At 44.2% G+C, this 18,946-nt stretch overlaps 1 protein-coding gene across 2 annotated transcripts in view; it reads left to right on the top strand.

Annotated features, from left to right (window-relative positions):
• The window catches only part of SP1 (Sp1 transcription factor), a 47,370-nt gene extending 28,642 nt beyond the window's left edge, over positions 1–18,728 (top strand). For both annotated transcript variants that reach the window (XM_089481555.1, XM_089481564.1), the window contains exons 4-6: positions 6,283–6,451; positions 9,917–10,116; positions 16,557–18,728. In XM_089481555.1, coding sequence (XP_089337681.1) covers positions 6,283–6,451; positions 9,917–10,116; positions 16,557–16,876 — 689 coding nt within the window. In that variant the 3' untranslated portion in view covers positions 16,877–18,728. The remainder of the gene's footprint in view (positions 1–6,282; positions 6,452–9,916; positions 10,117–16,556) is intronic.
• Positions 18,729–18,946: the final 218 nt, after the last annotated feature.

Raw genomic sequence — 18,946 nt, 5'->3', positions numbered from 1 at the left:
CCCTCATTTTTATATACAGTAAAATTGCAATATAAAAAATGCAGATAGTTTACATGATTTTAACAACTAACACCTAATAATGATAGTGTAAGCTGAAGCTGGACTCACTAAGGGCTCATCTTAACAGGCAGCGAAATGTGGTGAAAAGAATCCTGAAACAGTAGTGTGTTATGTTACTTTGAATGGGGAATGCCATTATTAATGCTTTTCCATATGGTCAAACATAAAACAAACATTGAGAGCCCAGAAATCCTATTCTTTACTCTCTGATCCATAGTTTTTCATGATTTCATACTCGGATGCTTTGCTGTCATTATAAAGCACAGGCTAATTTTCTTCTGAATTTTTTGGTTGTGTTTTATTAGAGTATGTTTGCAATATGATTTCTAGTGTCTCTTTATTTTTAAACCAGTTTGGATGTCGCATTTCTCACTGCAGATATGATAATACCCTATCTCCTAAAATTTTGAGCATCATTTTGCTTACAAGGAGATTAGTGCAGTGGTCCAATAGTGACAATCCCTGGTATCCTATTTTGGGGATTGGATTTTGCTTCATAAAATTAGATAAGTCACTCTTGTTTCTTGATCCTAGGGCAACTTATCCTACAATTGTTGGTTCTGCTGTTTCCTGCTTTTGAATCCCAGTCACCTCTGATTATCAGCGTGTCCTGTTTGGTGTGTAATCAATTACTTCCTGGATGCCAGCATAGAATATTTCAATTTCTTCCTCTTCTGTCTCTGTAGTTGAAACATAAACTTGGTTTATAGTTATATTGATAGGTTTCCCATGCAGTATTGTTGGTAATTTGGGCAAGCCTTGTATTATATACTCTTATGGTTATTACTACATCATGCCGTCTGTTAATGCCACCCTGTTTTTTTCTAGATTGTCATTTCTAGAATAAAGCACTAGGTAATTTTCTAATTAAAATGGATCATTCCCATCCAGTTTATTTCACTCACACGAAGTATGGCTAATATGGTAGAAATACACTCCACACCCCGAGTGAATAATTTGAAGCAATTCAGGGCAAAATATATATTTTTAAAAACTGCAAAACTTGTTTTTGATCCCTGGGCCAGGGAGCCACCAAATGAGGTGGGAATGCTGCCCCCCTCATTTAGGGTTGCCATCCCCGAGGACCTCCAAACCGGGATAATGTAGGACAATGTTTTAAAATGTAGGACCTTTTTTTTAAAAAAAAATTCCTGGCCAGGAAATTTTAAGAAAAAGGTCCTACATTGTAAAACATTGTCCAATGCCTCGCTGGGGCCTGGGAGACAGCGTCTCGCAGTCCCCAGCGAGGCCTTGGAGGACTCTGCAATCGCGGAGCCACTTGAAGGCTTCGCCGGGGCCTTGGGAGACAGTGTCTCCCAAGCCCCCGGCGAAGCCTTCAAGTGGCTCCACGATCGCCGGCCCAGGCTTCCTCCCAGGCCGGGAAGGAGGCAGAGGCCGGCTCCCATCGCGGCGATCGCCACGATGAGAGCAGTCTCCGCTTCCTCCCCGGCTTAGGAGGAAGCCTGGGCCTGGCTCCCAGGCCGGGAAGGAGGCAGAGGCCGGCTCCCATCGAGGCGATCGCTGCGGTGGGAAGCGTCCTCCTCCTCCTCCCGGCCTGGGAAGAAGCCTCGGCCGGCTCCCAGGCTGGGAAGGAGGCGGGGGCCGCCCCTCATCGCGGCGATCGTTGCGGTGGGAAGCGTCCTCCTCCTCCTCCCGGCCTGGGAAGAAGCCTCGGCCGGCTCCCAGGCCGGGAAGGAGGCGGGGGCCGCCCCTCATCGCGGCGATCGCTGCGGTGGGAAGCGTCCTCCTCCTCCTCCCGGCCTGGGAAGAAGCCTCAGCCGGCTCCCAGGCCGGGAAGGAGGCGGGGGCCACCCCTCATCGCGGCGATTGCCGCGAGGGGAAGCGGCCTTCTCCTCCTCCCTGGCCTCGCGGAGGCCTTGGAGGACCCCGCGGTCGGAGCTCCAACCGCGGAGAGCCTTCCCAGGCCTCAGCAAGGCCTTGGAGCCGCCGCAGGGGCTGAGGTGGCTGCGGTGGGCGGGGCCGTCCCGGTTTGGGCGCCGGACCGGGACTGGGATGGCACCGCCCAAACCGGGATTGTCCTGCCCCCCGGCGGGATATGGCAACCCTACCCTCATTACTTGGGGGCCACAATAATGGGTTCTGGGGGCCACATGAGGTTCATAGGTCATACTTTGCCCACCCTGTTATAGCAGAATTCACCTTTGAATGATGAAACCACCATTCTATTACTATATGAAATGGGCTGCAACTCTTGGCTGTTTCCTTTTTCTGGAGTGAATTTTTGCACCTCAAGATGTTATTGGGCCTCAAATGTCTAATATTCTAAGTGTAAGTATGTGTGTACACATGCATGTACGTGCAAATAGCTTTGTGTGCTTATGTGTATTCTTTCTTCAAACTTTTAAACTGGGAGGAGTAGATGTGGCTTATGTCTTAGGTGTTTTAGGAATGCGAGAGGCCAGGAGCAGGATTTTGTTCCTAACACTTGGCAGAAGTAGATTTGAAACTCTTTTGTTAAGATGTTTTTATGGAAGCACAAAGATGACAGGTGGAAGTGGGGCAAGAATTGTAGTACACACACCTGGAGAGTGCTTCATTGCAGGAGCCTGGCTTGCAGTACTGGTGTTGTGGTAGTTCTAAATTTTAACTTGGAACTAGTATTTCCTGTAGATGTGATAAAACTGACATAGCAGAAAGTTGTAATGTGTACCATTTACAGTTCAGTCATACTGGTTGTGCAGGTCTCATGTTTGTGCAACTTTCCAACATTTTTTGTGTTAGAACCTCTTTGTGTGGCAAGTGACCGGTCAGGTCAGTAGTGAGAGTTTGTTATGAAAGAGGTCAGTTACTAACAATACTGTACTAATTAAAGTATAATTACTAAATTATAATGAAGCAAAGAATTTTAATCTACAGTGGCTAATGCTATCAAATAGTTAGTCTAACTCACTCTTTTTCACTTGGTTATTGATGTGTGCCTTCTACTCGTCTTGCAAGATTTATTCAGTGGAAGTTTGCCATTGCCTTCCTCTGAGGCTGAGAGCAAATGACTAGGATCTGTTAATTTTTCCATCTAAAAATAATATAATCATGAAAAGATACTGGAAGCTGTAGATTCAAATCATTAAGTACAATTAATCTCGTGTCCAAAGTTCGGCCTCTAAAGTCTTAGCAGGTTGCTCCTCTGCCAAATGTTACTCATATCCAGTCCCCAGAACACATAATTATTAACTATTAACTAAACAGAAATATAGACTGCACTACATAATGGGTTTCTTTCCAACTGAGAAGAGTATGCTGGAGATTGTCAGGGAGTATAGTGCGTTTATGTGCTGTTTTATACTAGACTACTGCCTTGTTATCTGCTGGGGTTTGATTCCAGGACCCCCATGGATACCAAAATCCATGGATGCTCAAGTCCCATTATATACAGTGGTATAGTAAAGTGGTGTCCTCGCTATAAAATGGCAAAATCAAGGCTTGCAATTTGGAATATATATATATATATATATATATATATATATATATATATATATATTTCAAGCCGTGAATGTTTGAATTTGTGGATAAGGAATCAATGGATTCACAGGGTTGACTGTATAGTATCCCATTTTATTAAATTTGCTTTTATTTAGTCTGTATCTGTTTTAATCCCCAGTATGAGTTTTAGGTGTGATCCAGTTTTATCTTTGTATGTACGCAGATATTTTTATATTTTTTTATCTTGTATTTTATATTTTGTATTTTGTAATTTTATTTAGTGTTCTATTGATATGGTCAGATGAATAATCATTAAACTTGTTGTTGTTGTTGTATAGTAATAGTTAGCCATCTTGTATGAGAATAAAATAATTCTGCACTTATACAATCAAGTTTTTTTCACCAAAGCAAAGATCAACCTATGCAAAATTTATTTTAAAAAAATGATGTGGCTGGTAGAAGAGCTGTTGCAAAACCCTGTCATTTTAATTTTTTCTCCAAACTCAAAGATCATGGAGTCTTCGCGGTGGTTCGCACTCTTTGATCCTCCATTTGTTTTGGTCTTTTTGCCCCAGAAGCCCCAGTCAACTTGGCAAACACCCAGCAATCATGGAAGCTGAAGTCCAAAGCATCTGGAGGACCAAAGGTTGGGAACCACTGTGCTAGAGCATCAACTGTTTTCAGCCAGAGGTTTTACCTGCTCAAGGATTTTATGTGACATCTTCCCTTCTGTTATGGCGACAGTTTCTGTGAATTTCCACAAGTTTTTTCTAATCCTTTTGGAGAGTTCAGGGAACATCCTTTACTGACTTTGTGGTTTTGCAAGCTTTCCCTTTAACTACTCTGAAAATCAGGTGGGCCTTCCCAAGCATTCAAAAAGAATGCTTGCGCAGCTTAATTTTGACTCTTCACCAGCCAAGATTTTTGTTATATGTGTGTGTGCGCGCACACACACACACTGTTGAACACACATATGCAAGCATCCTTACCTTTGATTATGAATCTGGCAGTGGGAAGGAAGCCAAAAAAATAAAGGGGCCAAAGACCTGCCATCTTGAAGGACAGCTTGGGACCAGTGTGTCCCCCTGCAGGAAATGGCCCTGGATGCTGCAATTTACAGTAGTTGCTCTGCATAATAAGCGAACTGTTAATCAATGAACTAAGAGCAGAATCAGTGCAGATGTCTTCTGAGATGGTTTTTGCTTGCTGTATTTTTGTTCTGATTTGAGGCCAAGATGCATGATGAAAGTAATCTACTGTGCAGAAGTAAAGAACCTGATATCCACCCCCCCACACACACACCTCATATCTGGATTACAGTTCTCATAATTCATGGCCACTGACCAGGTTTACTTGTTCTTATAAGAATTGTAATCCAAAACATCTGGTTGCTTCTTGCTGCCTTAGTGCATTGCCCCAGTGCCAACCCATTCCATATAAGCCAGCACTGTCTTGTCCCATTGCTCTGAACATTTGCACTGCAAGCTAATGACTATCTTGACTTTAAATAGTGATTACAGTATGTATCCTTCTTTAAATGGAAACAGTTTTGCTAACACTAACTATGAAATAATGTTTGTGAGACTCCCAAAGGCTTTAGGTATGCCTTACTCTTAGTCCAAAGCAGAAGCACACACTGGACCATCATACTGGCATATGCTAATTGCCTCTGAAAACAGATTGCTCAGCCTGCTGTGTTTTGCATCTGTTACAATTTCTGTGGGTCCCCCCCCCCCATGCATAAATATAATCAAGTAGCGAGACTTGTAGGGAAATAAACTATTTGGGAAGTGTAGGTGGAAGTTATAGAAGAAGCAATTAGATGACAGCATAAATATGGCCCAATAAAAAGGAAACAAAAATTGATAGGCTTGGAAGCTTCGCATTCCAGCAGGACTCCCTTCCCTTTATGAAATGTTTTATCTCCTTGCCTGCGTTTGAAAACTCATCAGCAGTGTACTATAATTCCTATGGTTTTTGTAATTGGATATTGGCTTTTGTAAAAGAGGGAAAAAAGAATGTGGTGCACAGCTTGTTAAGAGATCATTTTTCAAGTTTATATATCTTTTCTCTTATCACAGTAATTAGCTAGCTAGCAAGCTCCAAAATCCCCTCAAACCTGATATCTTTGTTAAGAGGAGCACTACTTAAACTACTGTCTCTCCCAGCCTGCTGTATTTATTGCTTTTCCTCACTTTATCGCTGGGATGGTTCACATCTGTTTTTAAGATTAGCTCCCTGGGTGCTTCTACAATCATTTCCAACTAACAGACACTTTAAACAATACTCTTTTTGTTAATCCCAGCATTTTTTGCAAGTTCCTAAACAAAGAAACTTGAACAAAATGATAATGAGTAATATATTTGGAAAAGACTTTACAGTCCATAAGAATCTAGACCCCAGTGCAGTCTTGTTGAATAAATTGTGTAAAGCTTGACACACACTTAAGATTCAAGATGGAAAGCATCTTTTCACATTTCCAAGAAGCACACATAAGATACATTCTCGCTTTCTTCTCCCCCCCCCCCCCCCATCCCTAGTAACCAGTGGTATATTGCACTGGGAGATAAATTCTTTGAATTATACCACAGAGTATCTTTCTCTCTGCTTTTCTTCTCCTCCACAGGTTTGTAAGTATGATGCCACTCTGAGAACTAATTTGCAGAAATTAAAATAAATGATGTGCTGGTTCTTTTTCAGTTTTAACCAGATAAATTTTTGCCCTGTTTTGATTTTTGTTACCATTTTCATAGTGGTAAAAATTGAAATGTTTCCTACCAGGTGATCCTAATACCCAACTGAGCCTTCATGGTACTGGTGGTGATGGGCTGGCTGAGGATGCAACAACCATGGAAGAAGGGGATACTAGTCCAGACGCCCAGCCACAACAAGGCCGAAGAACGCGCAGAGAAGCATGTACTTGTCCTTACTGCAAAGACAACGAAGGAAGGTAAGATTGTGTAGACCAGTGGTTCTCAACCTTTGTCATCCCACATATTTTGGATTTAAGCTCAGAATCCTTGTCTGTTATCCATGCTGGCTTGGGGCTTCTGGGAGTTGGTAGTCTAAAACATCCAGTGGACCAAAGATTGAGCACTGCTGACATGAACATAGCAATATGTTGCAAACTCAGAGTGCCCTGTGGTTTGACAGTAAGTAAAGGAGAGGTGGTGTTAGGGTTCCTGAATAGCTTTTTGCATCCAGAATTTAAGAAATTGGTGAACTGTAGAAATGATTGTCCATGATTGCTGCTGGAACTACAATTCTCATGGAGAGTGAGAACTGAGATTCAGTGGCATAGATATGGGATATTATTCATCAAGGCAGTAGCCATGTGCATTTTTTTGTCCAATGTCAGTGCATTACAGTGTCTGGATGTTATTCCAGTGATCTCAGGTGAAACCTATCCTCTTCCATAGACTAAGCATTGCAGGGCTGCTGTAAGTGCACTGAAACTTCCTAGGGGCTATAGGCAGGCATTGTTGGTTTCTTGTTTGGTTGCAATGGTTCTAGGACCTAATGGTGAACCTCCAAAAAGTAGCAACAGATGCTTAATAGTTTCCTCCTCCTCTTCCTTTTGTTGGTGAAATGCCTACTTTGTTCTCGATATTTTTTTTTTGTCTCACTGTCAATTTTCCATATTGCTAAACCCAATCTTGTATCTGAGCTCAACCTTCCAAATTTCTAGAACAAGTAATACATACAGCATTTGGTTTACACAAACCTGTGTGTGTGTGTGTGTGTGTGTGTGTGTGCGAGAAAGAGAGAGAGAGAGAGAGAGAGAGAGAGAGAGACCATAGTAAACACTTGTATATTTCCCTTTCTATTCCTTATCTTTCCATGTCTTTTTTGAAATCTTCTCTTACTTGCCAGTATTTTAGCCATTTAAGATCTGGTTCTACTTTCATGATTTCTTTCCTTGTTTTAATTTTATCTATTCCCCTTGATTTTGTTAAGATATCCTCATACATTAACCATGTTCCTGTCTCTTCCTTTCCTTTTCTATGATATACCTCTTGTGAATAGGCCCATCTTGGAATTTTCTTATAAAGGTGATTTCTATATTTATGGAGATGGAGCTAGGTTGGCACACTTACCTATGTTATGAGGAAACTAAATATAATAAAGAATTCATAAGAAAAGCATTGTTAGCAATTTGGAATAAACAAAGCAGTCTGTCTGTGTAGCTGGGAGTTATGATGTAGAGCTGAATTAAGGAGATAAATGAACATTTTAAAAAAGAATTAAAAGATTCCAAGAAAGGCAAACAAATGTTTTGGAGGTGAGAGACTTGCTCATATCCTGCAGGGAAACAAATGGATTCATTATACAGTAAAAACCATTCAGCAAAATAAATATGAACTCTTCATTATTGAACATTTGCAGGAAGAGGTGAGGTAGAGGCATCTGTCAAGCCTTTAGTTGCATGTCTTCACATGTAATAGATGATTCATGCTTCAGGTGTACAAATCTGATAGTCCTATTTTGCTTGTTTTGTAATCCTGTGAAAGAGAACAAACTCCCCCCCCCCCCAGGAAGTATTATAGTTTGTGGAGATAAGAACACTGGAGGGGCCTTGCAGGGTTTTGCTACCTGGTTTGCAAATTATAGAATCATACAGTTGGAAGAGACCACAAGGGCCATCCAGTCCAACCCTCTGCCATGCAGGAAATCACAATCAAAGCATCCCCAACAGATGGCCATCCAGCCGCTGCTTGAAGACCTCTAAGGAAGGAAACTCCACTACACTCCAAGGAAGGAATGTGTTCCACTGTTGAACAGCCCTTAACTATCAGGAAGTTCTTCCTAATGTTGAGGTGGAATCTTTTTTCCTGGAGCTTGCATTCATTGTTCCAGGTCCTAGTCTCTGAAGCAGCAGAAAACAAGCTGGCTCCCTCCTCAATATGACATCCCTTCAAATTTTTAAACAGGGCTATCATATCACCTCTAAACCTTCTCTTCTCCAGGCTAAACATCCCCAGCTCCCTGAGTCTTTCCTCATAGGGCATGGTTTCCAGACCCTTCACCATTTTAGTTGCCCTCCTTTGGACAAGCTCTAGTTTCTCAATGTCCTTTTTGAATTGTGCCCAGAACTGGACACATTATGTTTAAGTATATGCAGCCATACATCCTTGTCCTGGCTAACAACTGTAGCACTCTATGTCTTGAAAGCAGCCATGCCATGCCATGCCATGCTTTTTTTGGGGTGGGGGCATCTCTTCCCTGTTAGAAGCATGATTTCCAAGAATGAGTAAAAGCAGCTCCCTTAAGAATGGGCAAAGCTTGTCTATTTTCAGAAAAGGTAAAGGTTCTTCTCCTGCTCTCCCCACGAACCCCCCCCCCCCCAAAAAGACTGAAGAGCAAAGGGGCAAGTTGCTGTTGAAAATTCCAATTTATTATGTAAAGTTTATCCAGTGTCTTCTGTCCAATGGGCTTCTTCAAAGCAAAGCATCTTCAGGTGGCCAGTTTGGGGAATTAGAATATACTGGTAGATGTCTCCATGATAATGAAGACTTCAGCAAGGATATCTGTCAATTGTTTTACTCTGGGAAAATCAAAATTGCTCTCTCTGTCTTAAATTACCTCTGGGATAAAGTTAAGTTGCAGCAAGTGTGACCAGGAATACATTTTTATATGGAAGAACTGTGTGCTTCATGTTCCATAAGCAAAACAGATACCAGGGGTTCAGAATTGTTTAATTAGAATCATATGTTTTGTAGTCAAGTTGGTACATCTTGCTGTTTTTCTAAAAAAAAAAAAGTAGATTTGCAAGGCTGAAGTCTGCCCACCTGCTGCCTGAGATCACTCATTTCATTGAAGAATATAGTTTCCCTCAATTAAAATATATAAAATACATTTGTGATTGATTTGTTCTATCTGATTGAAGACAAGTGGATGTGCTTTGCCCCCAGAGAAACCCATTTTTGTGGCAACAGGAGTAATCTTTACATTTGTTGCCTGTTTTATTGAATCATTTCCTGTATTGCTATGTATTTTATATGTATTATCCTACTAGAGAGGCAGGCTAGCGCCAACAGGCCTCCCTGGAAGAAGATTAACCATCCATTAAAAAGCCAAGCCCTCCCTCCAGTCCATCTCCCCTGATCCAGGCCTCGGAGGTAGAGAAGAACTGCTGGCCCTCATCCTCTTCCCCACCACCACTCCCTTCTCCTTTTGTGTCGTGTCTTTTTATATTGTAAGCCTGAGGGCAGGGAACCGTGCAATTAAAAAGATTGTATGTACAGCGCTGTGTAAATTTACAGCGCTTTATAAATAAAGGTTAATAAGAATAATAATTTTAAAAAACCTTTTATTTTCAAGTACTAGTTCCACCTTCTCACCACAGGGCGAGGCAGACAGTAAACACATCTATTAACTTTTGTGGCTCTGATTTTACTTCTTTTGCTACTTGTAGGAGCGCTGGAGATCCAGGCAAAAAGAAGCAGCATATCTGCCACATCCCAGGCTGTGGGAAAGTGTATGGAAAGACATCTCATTTGCGAGCCCATCTTCGGTGGCATACTGGGGAACGGCCCTTTGTGTGTTCTTGGACGTATTGTGGCAAGCGCTTCACCCGCAGCGATGAATTGCAGCGACACAAAAGGACACACACAGGTAAGTGCAAGGATCTGGTAGAGAAGACAAGCAGTGTAAGTAGCTTGGGTATTAGCCTAGTAGTTTAAAGAGAACAGTCTTGAGCATCCTGCATTAAGTTGGATTTCATTTCACTTGCTTAGGGATAGCAGAAAGATGAAAAAGAAGCATAAGGAACTACGCTTTCTTTAGTCTCATTTCAAATCTCCAAGGGCTACTTGTGTGAACTGTGTGTCTGAATGCTTGTGTGTAAAAAGCAAAATCCCCCCCCCCCTTTCATGGAAGCCTAACATGGCAGGGGAAAGAGTATTAACCCAGACTGTTTGCTGTGTGCTCATTTTCTGAATACAGAATAGAGTTTTAAGCATCAGCATCAAACTGTTGATTCCTCTTTCTTCTATCCCTGTTTCACATAATGCAAACTTCCCCACCCCTTCTTTGTTTTGTACACTCTTGATGTTTCATACAGTCTTCTGACCTTACTGCCAGCTAGGTTACTTTTCATTGCCGTTCCTGGGAGCTAAGATTTTGCTAGCCTTTTTTTAATCATGCGTGCACAAAACAAAAAACAACAACAGAGCCGCTGTTGAAAAAGTACATACAGTATAAAAAGGAAAGGGAAAAGAAGTCTTGTGGCACTTTCACAACTAAGCAGCTAGTTTTGGCATAAGCTAGTTTGTGCACTATGGCACACTTCTTCAGATGCATGGAATGCAGCCTAGATGGGCACACATTTATGCAGAAGCAGTGGGAGAGGGATGTGAAAGGCACAATGTATGTGCCACAATGGTGATGGGGTGACAAATATAGATCTTAAATATTGGTCATTAAGAGCCCTTGGTGTCAGTTTAAGAGAGTGGAAGTAATGCTTCCTTGTCCTAGTAGAATTGTCCTTATCCTAACTCCCATTTAAATACCTTGTCTTTTGCTGAGTGTTTTCGGATGGTGGCTCCAAGCTGCTCGGTGCCACTACTGCTGTGGGTGTGAGTTGCTCTGCAGTCAGAATGAGGTGCCCTAAGTGCCTCATTCTGATCTCAGCAGTGATGCCAGGCATCAAACGGGGACCATGTGGGAAGGCAGCCACCGGTCACTCACTGCAAGAGCTGTAAATCTGTAGCAAACGAGGACAGGTAAGGGGGACTTTGGGACCAGAATACTCCACGGGTACCTATGATACACTTAGCTTATGAGATGGCTAAGAAGGACTGTCTGACTCAAATTCGGAGTCACTGGTCATGGGTTGTTGCTGCATCCTCTGCCTTTCTCACTGTGGTGCCTGTTGAGAGTGTGTACAAGGCTGCTACCAGGTCGCAATTTTTGGCTTTCATCACCCATTACAGCAGGGGTCGGCAACCCCCGGCCCGCGGGCCACATGCGGCCCGCCAAGGCTAGGGCACCGGCCCGCGCCCGGTGCTGCCGCCACGGCGGCAATTGGCGGCAGCACCAGGCCCTTGGGGGGGTGCCAGCCTCCTCCCTCTTGCGCGAGCCGCTAAAGGCGCCGCTCACACGCGCGAGAGGCCTTTCGGGGGGCCGCTGGCCTCTTCCCTCTCGCGCGAGCCGCTGCTCGCGCGAGAGGCCAATGGTCTCTCGCGCGAGTGGGCAGGGCCTTTGGGGGGGCGCTGGCCTCTTCTCTCTTGCGAGCCACTGCTCGCGCGAGAGGCCAAAGGCGCCGCTCGCTCGCGCGAGAGGCCAGGGCCTTTGGGGGGCCGCTGGCCTGTTCTCTTTCGCGCAAGCTGCTGCTCGTGCGAGAGGCCAAAGGCGCCACTCGCTCGTGCGAGAGGCCAAAGGTCTCGCGCGCGAGCAGGCAGGACCTTTGGGGGGGCCGCCGGCCTCTTCCCTATTGCGCAAGCGGCCGCTCGCGCGAGAGGCCAAAGGCGCCACTCGCTCGTGCAAGAGGCCAAAGGTCTCGCGCGTGAGCGGGCAGGACCTTTGGGGGGCCGCCGGCCTCTTCCCTGTCGCGCAAGCGGCCGCTCGCGCGAGAGTCCAAAGGTTTCGCGCGTGAGCGGGCAGGACCTTTGGGGGGCCGCCGGCCTCCTCCCTGTCGCGCAAGCGAGCGGGCGCAGCCTTTGGGGAGCCGCTGGCCTCCTCCTTCCTGGACCTCTGCCTCCAGCAGGTGAGGGAAGGGAGGATAGGAAGGAAGGAAGGAGAGAGAGTGGAAGGGAGAGAAAGAAAGGGAGAAAGATAGGGAAAGAAGAAGAGATGGAAGGAAGGAAGGAGAGTGGAAAGGAGGAAAGGAAAGAAAGAGGTGTGGAGGGAGAGATGGGGAGAAGGGAGAATGAGAATGAGAAAGGAAGGGTGGGAGGAAAAGGAAGAGCGAGGCGGATGGAAGGAAAGAAAGGAAGGAAGAGAGGTGGAGGGAGGGAGGGAAAGGGGAGAATGAGAAAGGGAGGGGGAAGGAAAGGAAGAGAGAGATGGGTGGAAAGAAGGAAAGAGATGAAAAGAAGGAGAGAGAGTGGAAGGGATGGAAAGAAAAGAAAGAAAGAAAGAAAGAAAGAAAGAAAGAAAGAAAGAGCTGTGTGGAGGTAGAGATGAAGAGAAGAGAGCCAGGAAGAAAGAAGAAAGGAAGGGGGAAATGAAGGCGAGAGGGATTGAAAGATGTGTGGAGGGAGAGATGGGGGAGGGAGGGAGGAAGACAGACATGAGAGAAAGGGGGATGTGAAGGGAGACATAGGGAAGGAAGGAAGGAGAAAGAGAAGGGGAGATGGGAAGGAAGAAGGGATGGACCTCTGCCTCCAGCAGGAAGGGAAAGAAGGAAGGAAGGAAAGAGGTGTGGAGGGAGAGATGGGGAGAAGGGAAGGGAGCTAGGAAGACAGGAGGGAGGGAAGGAAGAAGGAAAGGGGAAGAGAAAGGGAGAGGGAAGTAAAGGAAGAGGTGGAATGGAGGGAAGGAAGAAAGGGGAAATAAAGGAAAGGGAGGAAGAAAGAGATGAATGGAAGGAAAGAAAGAAAGAGTAAAGGGGAGAGTGAGAGAGGGGGGGAATAAAGGAAATGGAGGAAGAAAGGCATGGAAGGGTAGTAAGAAGGTGAAAGGGAAATAGAAAGGGAAGAATAAGGAAAAGGGAGGAAGAGAGAGACGGATGGAAGGAAAGAAAGGAAGGAACAGAGGTGGAGGGAGGGAGAGAAAGGGAAAGGGGAGAATGAGAAAGGGAGGGGGAAGGAAAAGGAAGAGAAAGATGGGTGGAAAGAAGGAAAGAGATGAAAGGAAGGAGAGAGAGTGGAAGGGATGGAAAGAAAGAAAGAAAGAAAGAAAGAAAGAAAGAAAGAGCTGTGTGGAGGCAGCGATGAAGAGAAGAGAGCCAGGAAGAAAGAAGAAAGGAAGGGGGAAATGAAGGCGAGAGGGATTGAAAGATGTGTGGAGAGAGAGATGGGGGAGGGAGGGAGGAAGACAGACATGAGGGAAAGGGGGATGTGAAGGGAGACATAGGGAAGGAAGGAAGGAGAAAGAGAAGGGGAGATGGGAAGGAAGAAGGGATGGACCTCTGCCTCCAGCAGGAAGGGAAAGAAGGAAGGAAGGAAAGAGGTGTGGAGAGAGAGATGGGGGGAAGGGAAGGGAGCTAGGAAGACAGGAGGGAAGGAAGAAGGAAAGAGGAAGAGAAAGGGAGAAGGAAATAAAGGAAGAGGTGGAATGGAGGGAAGGAAGAAAGGGGAAATAAAGGAAAGGGAGGAAGAAAGATGAATGGAAGGAAAGAAAGAAAGAGTAAAAGGGAGAGTGAGAGAGGAGGAATAAAGGAAATGGAGGAAGAAAGGCATGGAAGGGTAGTAAGGTGAAAGGAAAATAGAAAGGGAAGAATAAGGAAAAGGGAGGAAGAGAGAGACGGATGGAAGGAAAAAGAGTGGGAGTGAGGGAAGGAAGTGGGAGAATGAGAAAAGGAGATGGAAGAAGGAAAAGGGAGGAAGAAAAGAGAATGAATGTGAGATGGAGGGTGGCAGGTCTGGCAAAGAGGGCCAGGCCTCTAGTGCTGGTGCCCGCCGTTGGCTTTTTTGCAGGCCCCTGACAGGGCCTGGGGCCCGTCAGGGGCCCGGAAAGAGGGCAAGGCCTCCAGTGCTGGCCCCGCCCCTGGAGGGTGGAAGCTCCACCCCCAGTGTGTGGAACCGCCCCCGGAGGGTGGAAGCTCCACCACCACCCCCCCCGGCTTCGGCCCCCCAGTTGTCTGAGGGACAGAAACCCGGCCCCCGGCTCAAAAAGGTTGCCTACCCCTGCATTACAGGATAGATGCTAGGTCAAGAACTGTAGCCACTTTCAGGAGACCTGTCCTGTATTCCACTATTACCTGAAGACTCTGGGTGTTTTTGTACTGCCTTCTTTACTGGTATGACACTCCCTCCTACTAGTAGCTTGCTAGTTTCCCATTTGTGTGAATCACAAATACCACAAAGAAGGATAGGTTGCTTAGCTGTAAGTGTAGTTCTTCGAGTGGTCATCTGTGAACTCACACAACCCCGTGGTCTTTAGATATTTCATTTGTGGAGCCCATGGAACTGAGGGGAAATGGCAGGAAGTGCAATATATGTTGGCTTAGGGTGTGCAAGGTTGCCACCCAAAATCTTATGTAACTGCTCTAGAAGGTTCCAAATGATCTATTGCGCAGGCACAGTAAACCCATTTGTGTGAATTCATAGATGGCCACTAGAAGAACCACAGTTACAAGTAAGCAACCTGTCCTTCAGCAGTCAACTTTGCAAAGCAGAGTTCTGTGTTAAGAGCTCTACTTTTGTTAGAATTATTTACAGAAAGATAGAAACTGAGGTCATCTAAAGTGACGCCGTTTTAGTGTGCAAGGCTTACAAATTTGTACAAGACTGTCTTGCAGCACTCTTTATCTGCAAGGCTGATCCAAGCCAGAGAATTGAGGAGGAGCAGAAAGGATGCAGCAACCAGGATTAGTTTTTGATGAGTTTCTGCTACCTCTTACCCTCCTGGTTTCTAGACATATAATGGAAGCAACTCCAATAGAGTCCTTTGCAGAGTTGAATCAGTGGACAGAGACACCCAGTGGAGGAATGGAGAGGTCCCTTTTCCAGGTCATGCTCTCAAAAATACAGGACTAAAGTATCCTTTTCAAAGTGTGCATAGTCATGCTGGTGTCAAATTTCTGCTGTGTTTAGTAAGAAACAAAATGGGCATTGGATACATTGAGAGCTAGTTGAATTAGTGCTTTGGTTCCCAATCTGCCATTATGGACTTCAGCTCCCAGAAGCTCTAGCCAACTTGGACAATAGTGAGGAATTACAGGAGCTGAACTCCAGAACATCTAGATCAAACGTTGGGAACCAATGAACTAGTGTAACTATATATACACAGACAGGGTGCTTCTATTCAGAAGCCTCTTTTTCAGAAATTACTTTGCATATTTGTAGAAATAAATTCAGTTCCCATTCCTATATTTTGCTCAAGTGAATAAAGCTACAATAACTAATAAAAACTTGTTTCACAGAACAGTAAAGGTAAACTGCTGTTACATAGTGAGTAAACTTGAGCAACAGTAGAAAGCACATGTCTAAGTTGGATACACCTGGAAAAAGAAGTACTACAACAAAGGAGGCTCATAGGGGATGGCTTTTCTGTCTTTGCACATTAGTAGATCCTTTTGAGAATTTGATGAAAGTTGTGGACTGAATTTAAGCACAATTTTCAAATTAACAGGAAAGAAATAAAGGGGAGGAATTGCACCCTTTTAACAGACCCAATGAAGAACCATCCTAGGGGAGTTCATGGACCAAAAATTAAGAACCTCTGATTTAAGAGTAATACGTTATTACTTGTAAGCTAAAAGCTAATAAATACAACCAGCCCTCAGTATCCATGTATTCCTTATCTGCAGATTCAACCATCCACTGTTTGAAAATATATAAAAATATAGTTGCCCCTCCGTTTTCATGGGCGATCCATTCTGCTCCCCTCTCCCTGGATGAAAATGGAAAATTGCTGATATTCATGCCCCATTGGCTTGAACAATGGTGTGTGTGCCCCATTTTGTCCCCCTCCATTTGCTGCCTGTGAATGGGTGAGGGCCATGGATTTGAAGTACACAAAAACGGAGTGACAACTGTATATCTAAATTTCCAAAAACAAACCTAGATTTTGCCAAATTATAACAGAGGCACCATTTTATTATGCCATGGAATATAATAGGACTTGAGCAGCCACAGATTTTGATAGCCACAAAGGATCCTGGAATCAAACCCCCAGTGGTTACCAAGGGCCAACTGTAGTGACCACATTTGAACTAGAATGGGTATGACAAGTTCTTAAAGAGTTGACTGTACCAAGCACTTGTATTTCAGACTGTCTGAAGCTTTTGATCCTGCCCTATGTGTAGTATGCAAAAATTATCCCAATTGGATGTAACCAGATTCCAGTTGACATTGTAGTACCTTGCGCTGACTTTGTTGAATTAGTGGAACATGTCACATCTCCTGTCTTTAAAATTCTCCAGTCTCATGTCTGTTTCTTTCCTTCAGGGGAGAAAAAATTTGCCTGCCCAGAATGTCCCAAACGCTTTATGAGGAGTGATCACCTCTCCAAACACATCAAGACTCACCAAAACAAGAAGGGAGCTGCACCCAACAATGTGGCTGTGGATGTCTCCACTGTCTCCATGGACACCGGGGCTTCAGGAGAAGGCAATGGAGGAGCAACACCATCAGCTCTCATTGCAACCAACATGGTGACCATGGAATCCATCTGCCCTGAAGGGATTGCCCGTCTTGCCAGTGGTGGCATCAGTGTCATGCAAGTAGCAGATCTCCAGTCAATCAATATCAGTGGCAATGGATTCTGAAGCACTGTAGACTGTAAAGTATCATGCAGATATGGGATTCTCAAGGTAGCAATGGGTCCAAGAGGTGAGGTCTTTCATAACAAATATGGTGAAAGATCCGGACTCAGCTGCAACACCCTCCCTTTGAAACCTGTTTCAGATGCCTACGAATACTGTGTGCTGAATAAGGCTTTGCTGTTGAGGTCAGCCCTGATGCAAATATCCTGGGGAAATGGGGACAGCCAGAGTTGTTTGGCTCCTTTTGTTTTGTTCCCCCATCCTTATAACAGTCTTTCCATCCCCTTGTTTGGTACCCCAGATGCCATCATGCCTTGGTTCTAAATGTATATGATCATTGAAATACTTTTTAGCAGAAAAAAAAATCTATATTATTATTATTATTATTGTAATTATATAAAACTATAAAATATGTTCATTTTGATGAAAGAGGTTAAAATTGCTGTGACCAAAGTTTTTGGTCGTCGTTTGGATGCCTTAACTTGGAATTTCTTGAGCTGTTAGGCAATGCTCAGGCTTATGTTCAGATGCCATATTGCATTTTACACTGTAACTATAAAAACATACATTTAGCTTTTTGTACGCTTGGCTTTTAGGTTTATTTGACTCTGCCTGACCCATGGTCATTTGAGGAAAATCCCACTTCCACCTATTTGGTTGTTTTTTTTTAAAAAGACTCTTTTTTTATTAATCGCTGCATCTTTTCTATTTTGGGAGAGGCAAGTCTGTTTAGTTCCCATCAGCCTTCCCCCCCCCCCCCCCCAAGAATGATAGGTCTATGACCTATAACACTTTCCAGTTTCGTAGGAGGGAAGGCTACTGAGGGAGATCAGTAATTTGAGATTGTTAATGTTTGAAAGACATCTTACTTCTGCAGTCATTCTTAGGCCTCCATATGCTATGAATTCGGTACTAACAGGAGGGAATGTTCCTTCTTTCCAGTTGCTAATGTAAAGCAGTTCAAAATGGAACAGTGGAACAGAAAACCAAATAACTTGGTATATGTGTAGATGATGTGCCAGGTATGTTGTATATATGGTAATTTTTTGTTTGAGGCAGGGACTTTGAATATGTCTTGGTGGGTCAACTGGTGAAGCTTGTACTTTCAGACAAATAGGATCTCGATCTTTGGATCTTATTGTGTCTTTTGTGTAATAGGCAAATACAATGGCTGTATGAGACATGAGGTGTTTTTTAAGCTCACGCTACTGATTGGAATTGAAACACTGAAGCACTTCTCCAGTTCTACTCAAGTTGTCTTTACCAGCATTGAATTAAATTGTGGGGCCAAATAACCCCTTCCTTGATTTTGCAGACCTCCTTTCCCTTGTAGATAAATTACTCCTGTCTCCTGTGCCCCTGCTGCTTCTAATTATTTTTCAGCACCGTAGCCCTTCCCAGCCATCCTGTTTCCTTCATGATAGTGTAGCCATGAGACCACATTCACATAACAAAATGGGTGGATTGGGTGAGGGATGCTGGTGATCATCACAAGCAGCAGACAAACATATGAGGCCATAATAATGGAAAAGGTAGACATAGGGAGTTAGAGGGTTGACACTCTATCTAGAACAGGCATGACCCTACATTTTCTTTTGTTTTACATTTAAAAGACCTCATGCCAGCTACAGAGAGCAGGGACAGGTTTGCCAGATTGTGTTTTGGGGTTGTTTTGGGCCCAGGGCAAAACTGGAAATGACTTCCTTTTATTTCTGATTTAATATCTCTAGCCTAAAACAAGCCTAGAGGAAAGGCAGATGTGGCAGAATTGTCCCTTGCCCAGCTTCGGTGGCATGTGGGACCCTTCTAGGTTTTTTTTTTAAAATGGGAATTCAGATAGGAATGCACGGTGGGGGGGGGGGGGATAGGGGATACGGTGTGACTCTCAGACTACTGGGAATTGCCCACCCTTGCTTTAAAAGAACAAGGCCTTATTATGTGGTGTAAATGCAGTTTGACCCTACTGGAATGAAAGTACATGCTAGTAATGTTAGATTAGCTAGATTACTGTACCACACTCTTATAGTGCTGCTATTCCACTTTAATGGCTCTAGCTGCCTCCTGTTGCATTCT

Source organism: Sceloporus occidentalis, unplaced genomic scaffold (assembly GCF_023333645.1).
Source record: "Sceloporus occidentalis isolate IW3139 unplaced genomic scaffold, rSceOcc1.0.p SCAF_1, whole genome shotgun sequence".
Classification (NCBI taxonomy): domain Eukaryota; kingdom Metazoa; phylum Chordata; class Lepidosauria; order Squamata; family Phrynosomatidae; genus Sceloporus; species Sceloporus occidentalis.
This window is presented reverse-complemented; position numbering and strand designations above follow the sequence as displayed.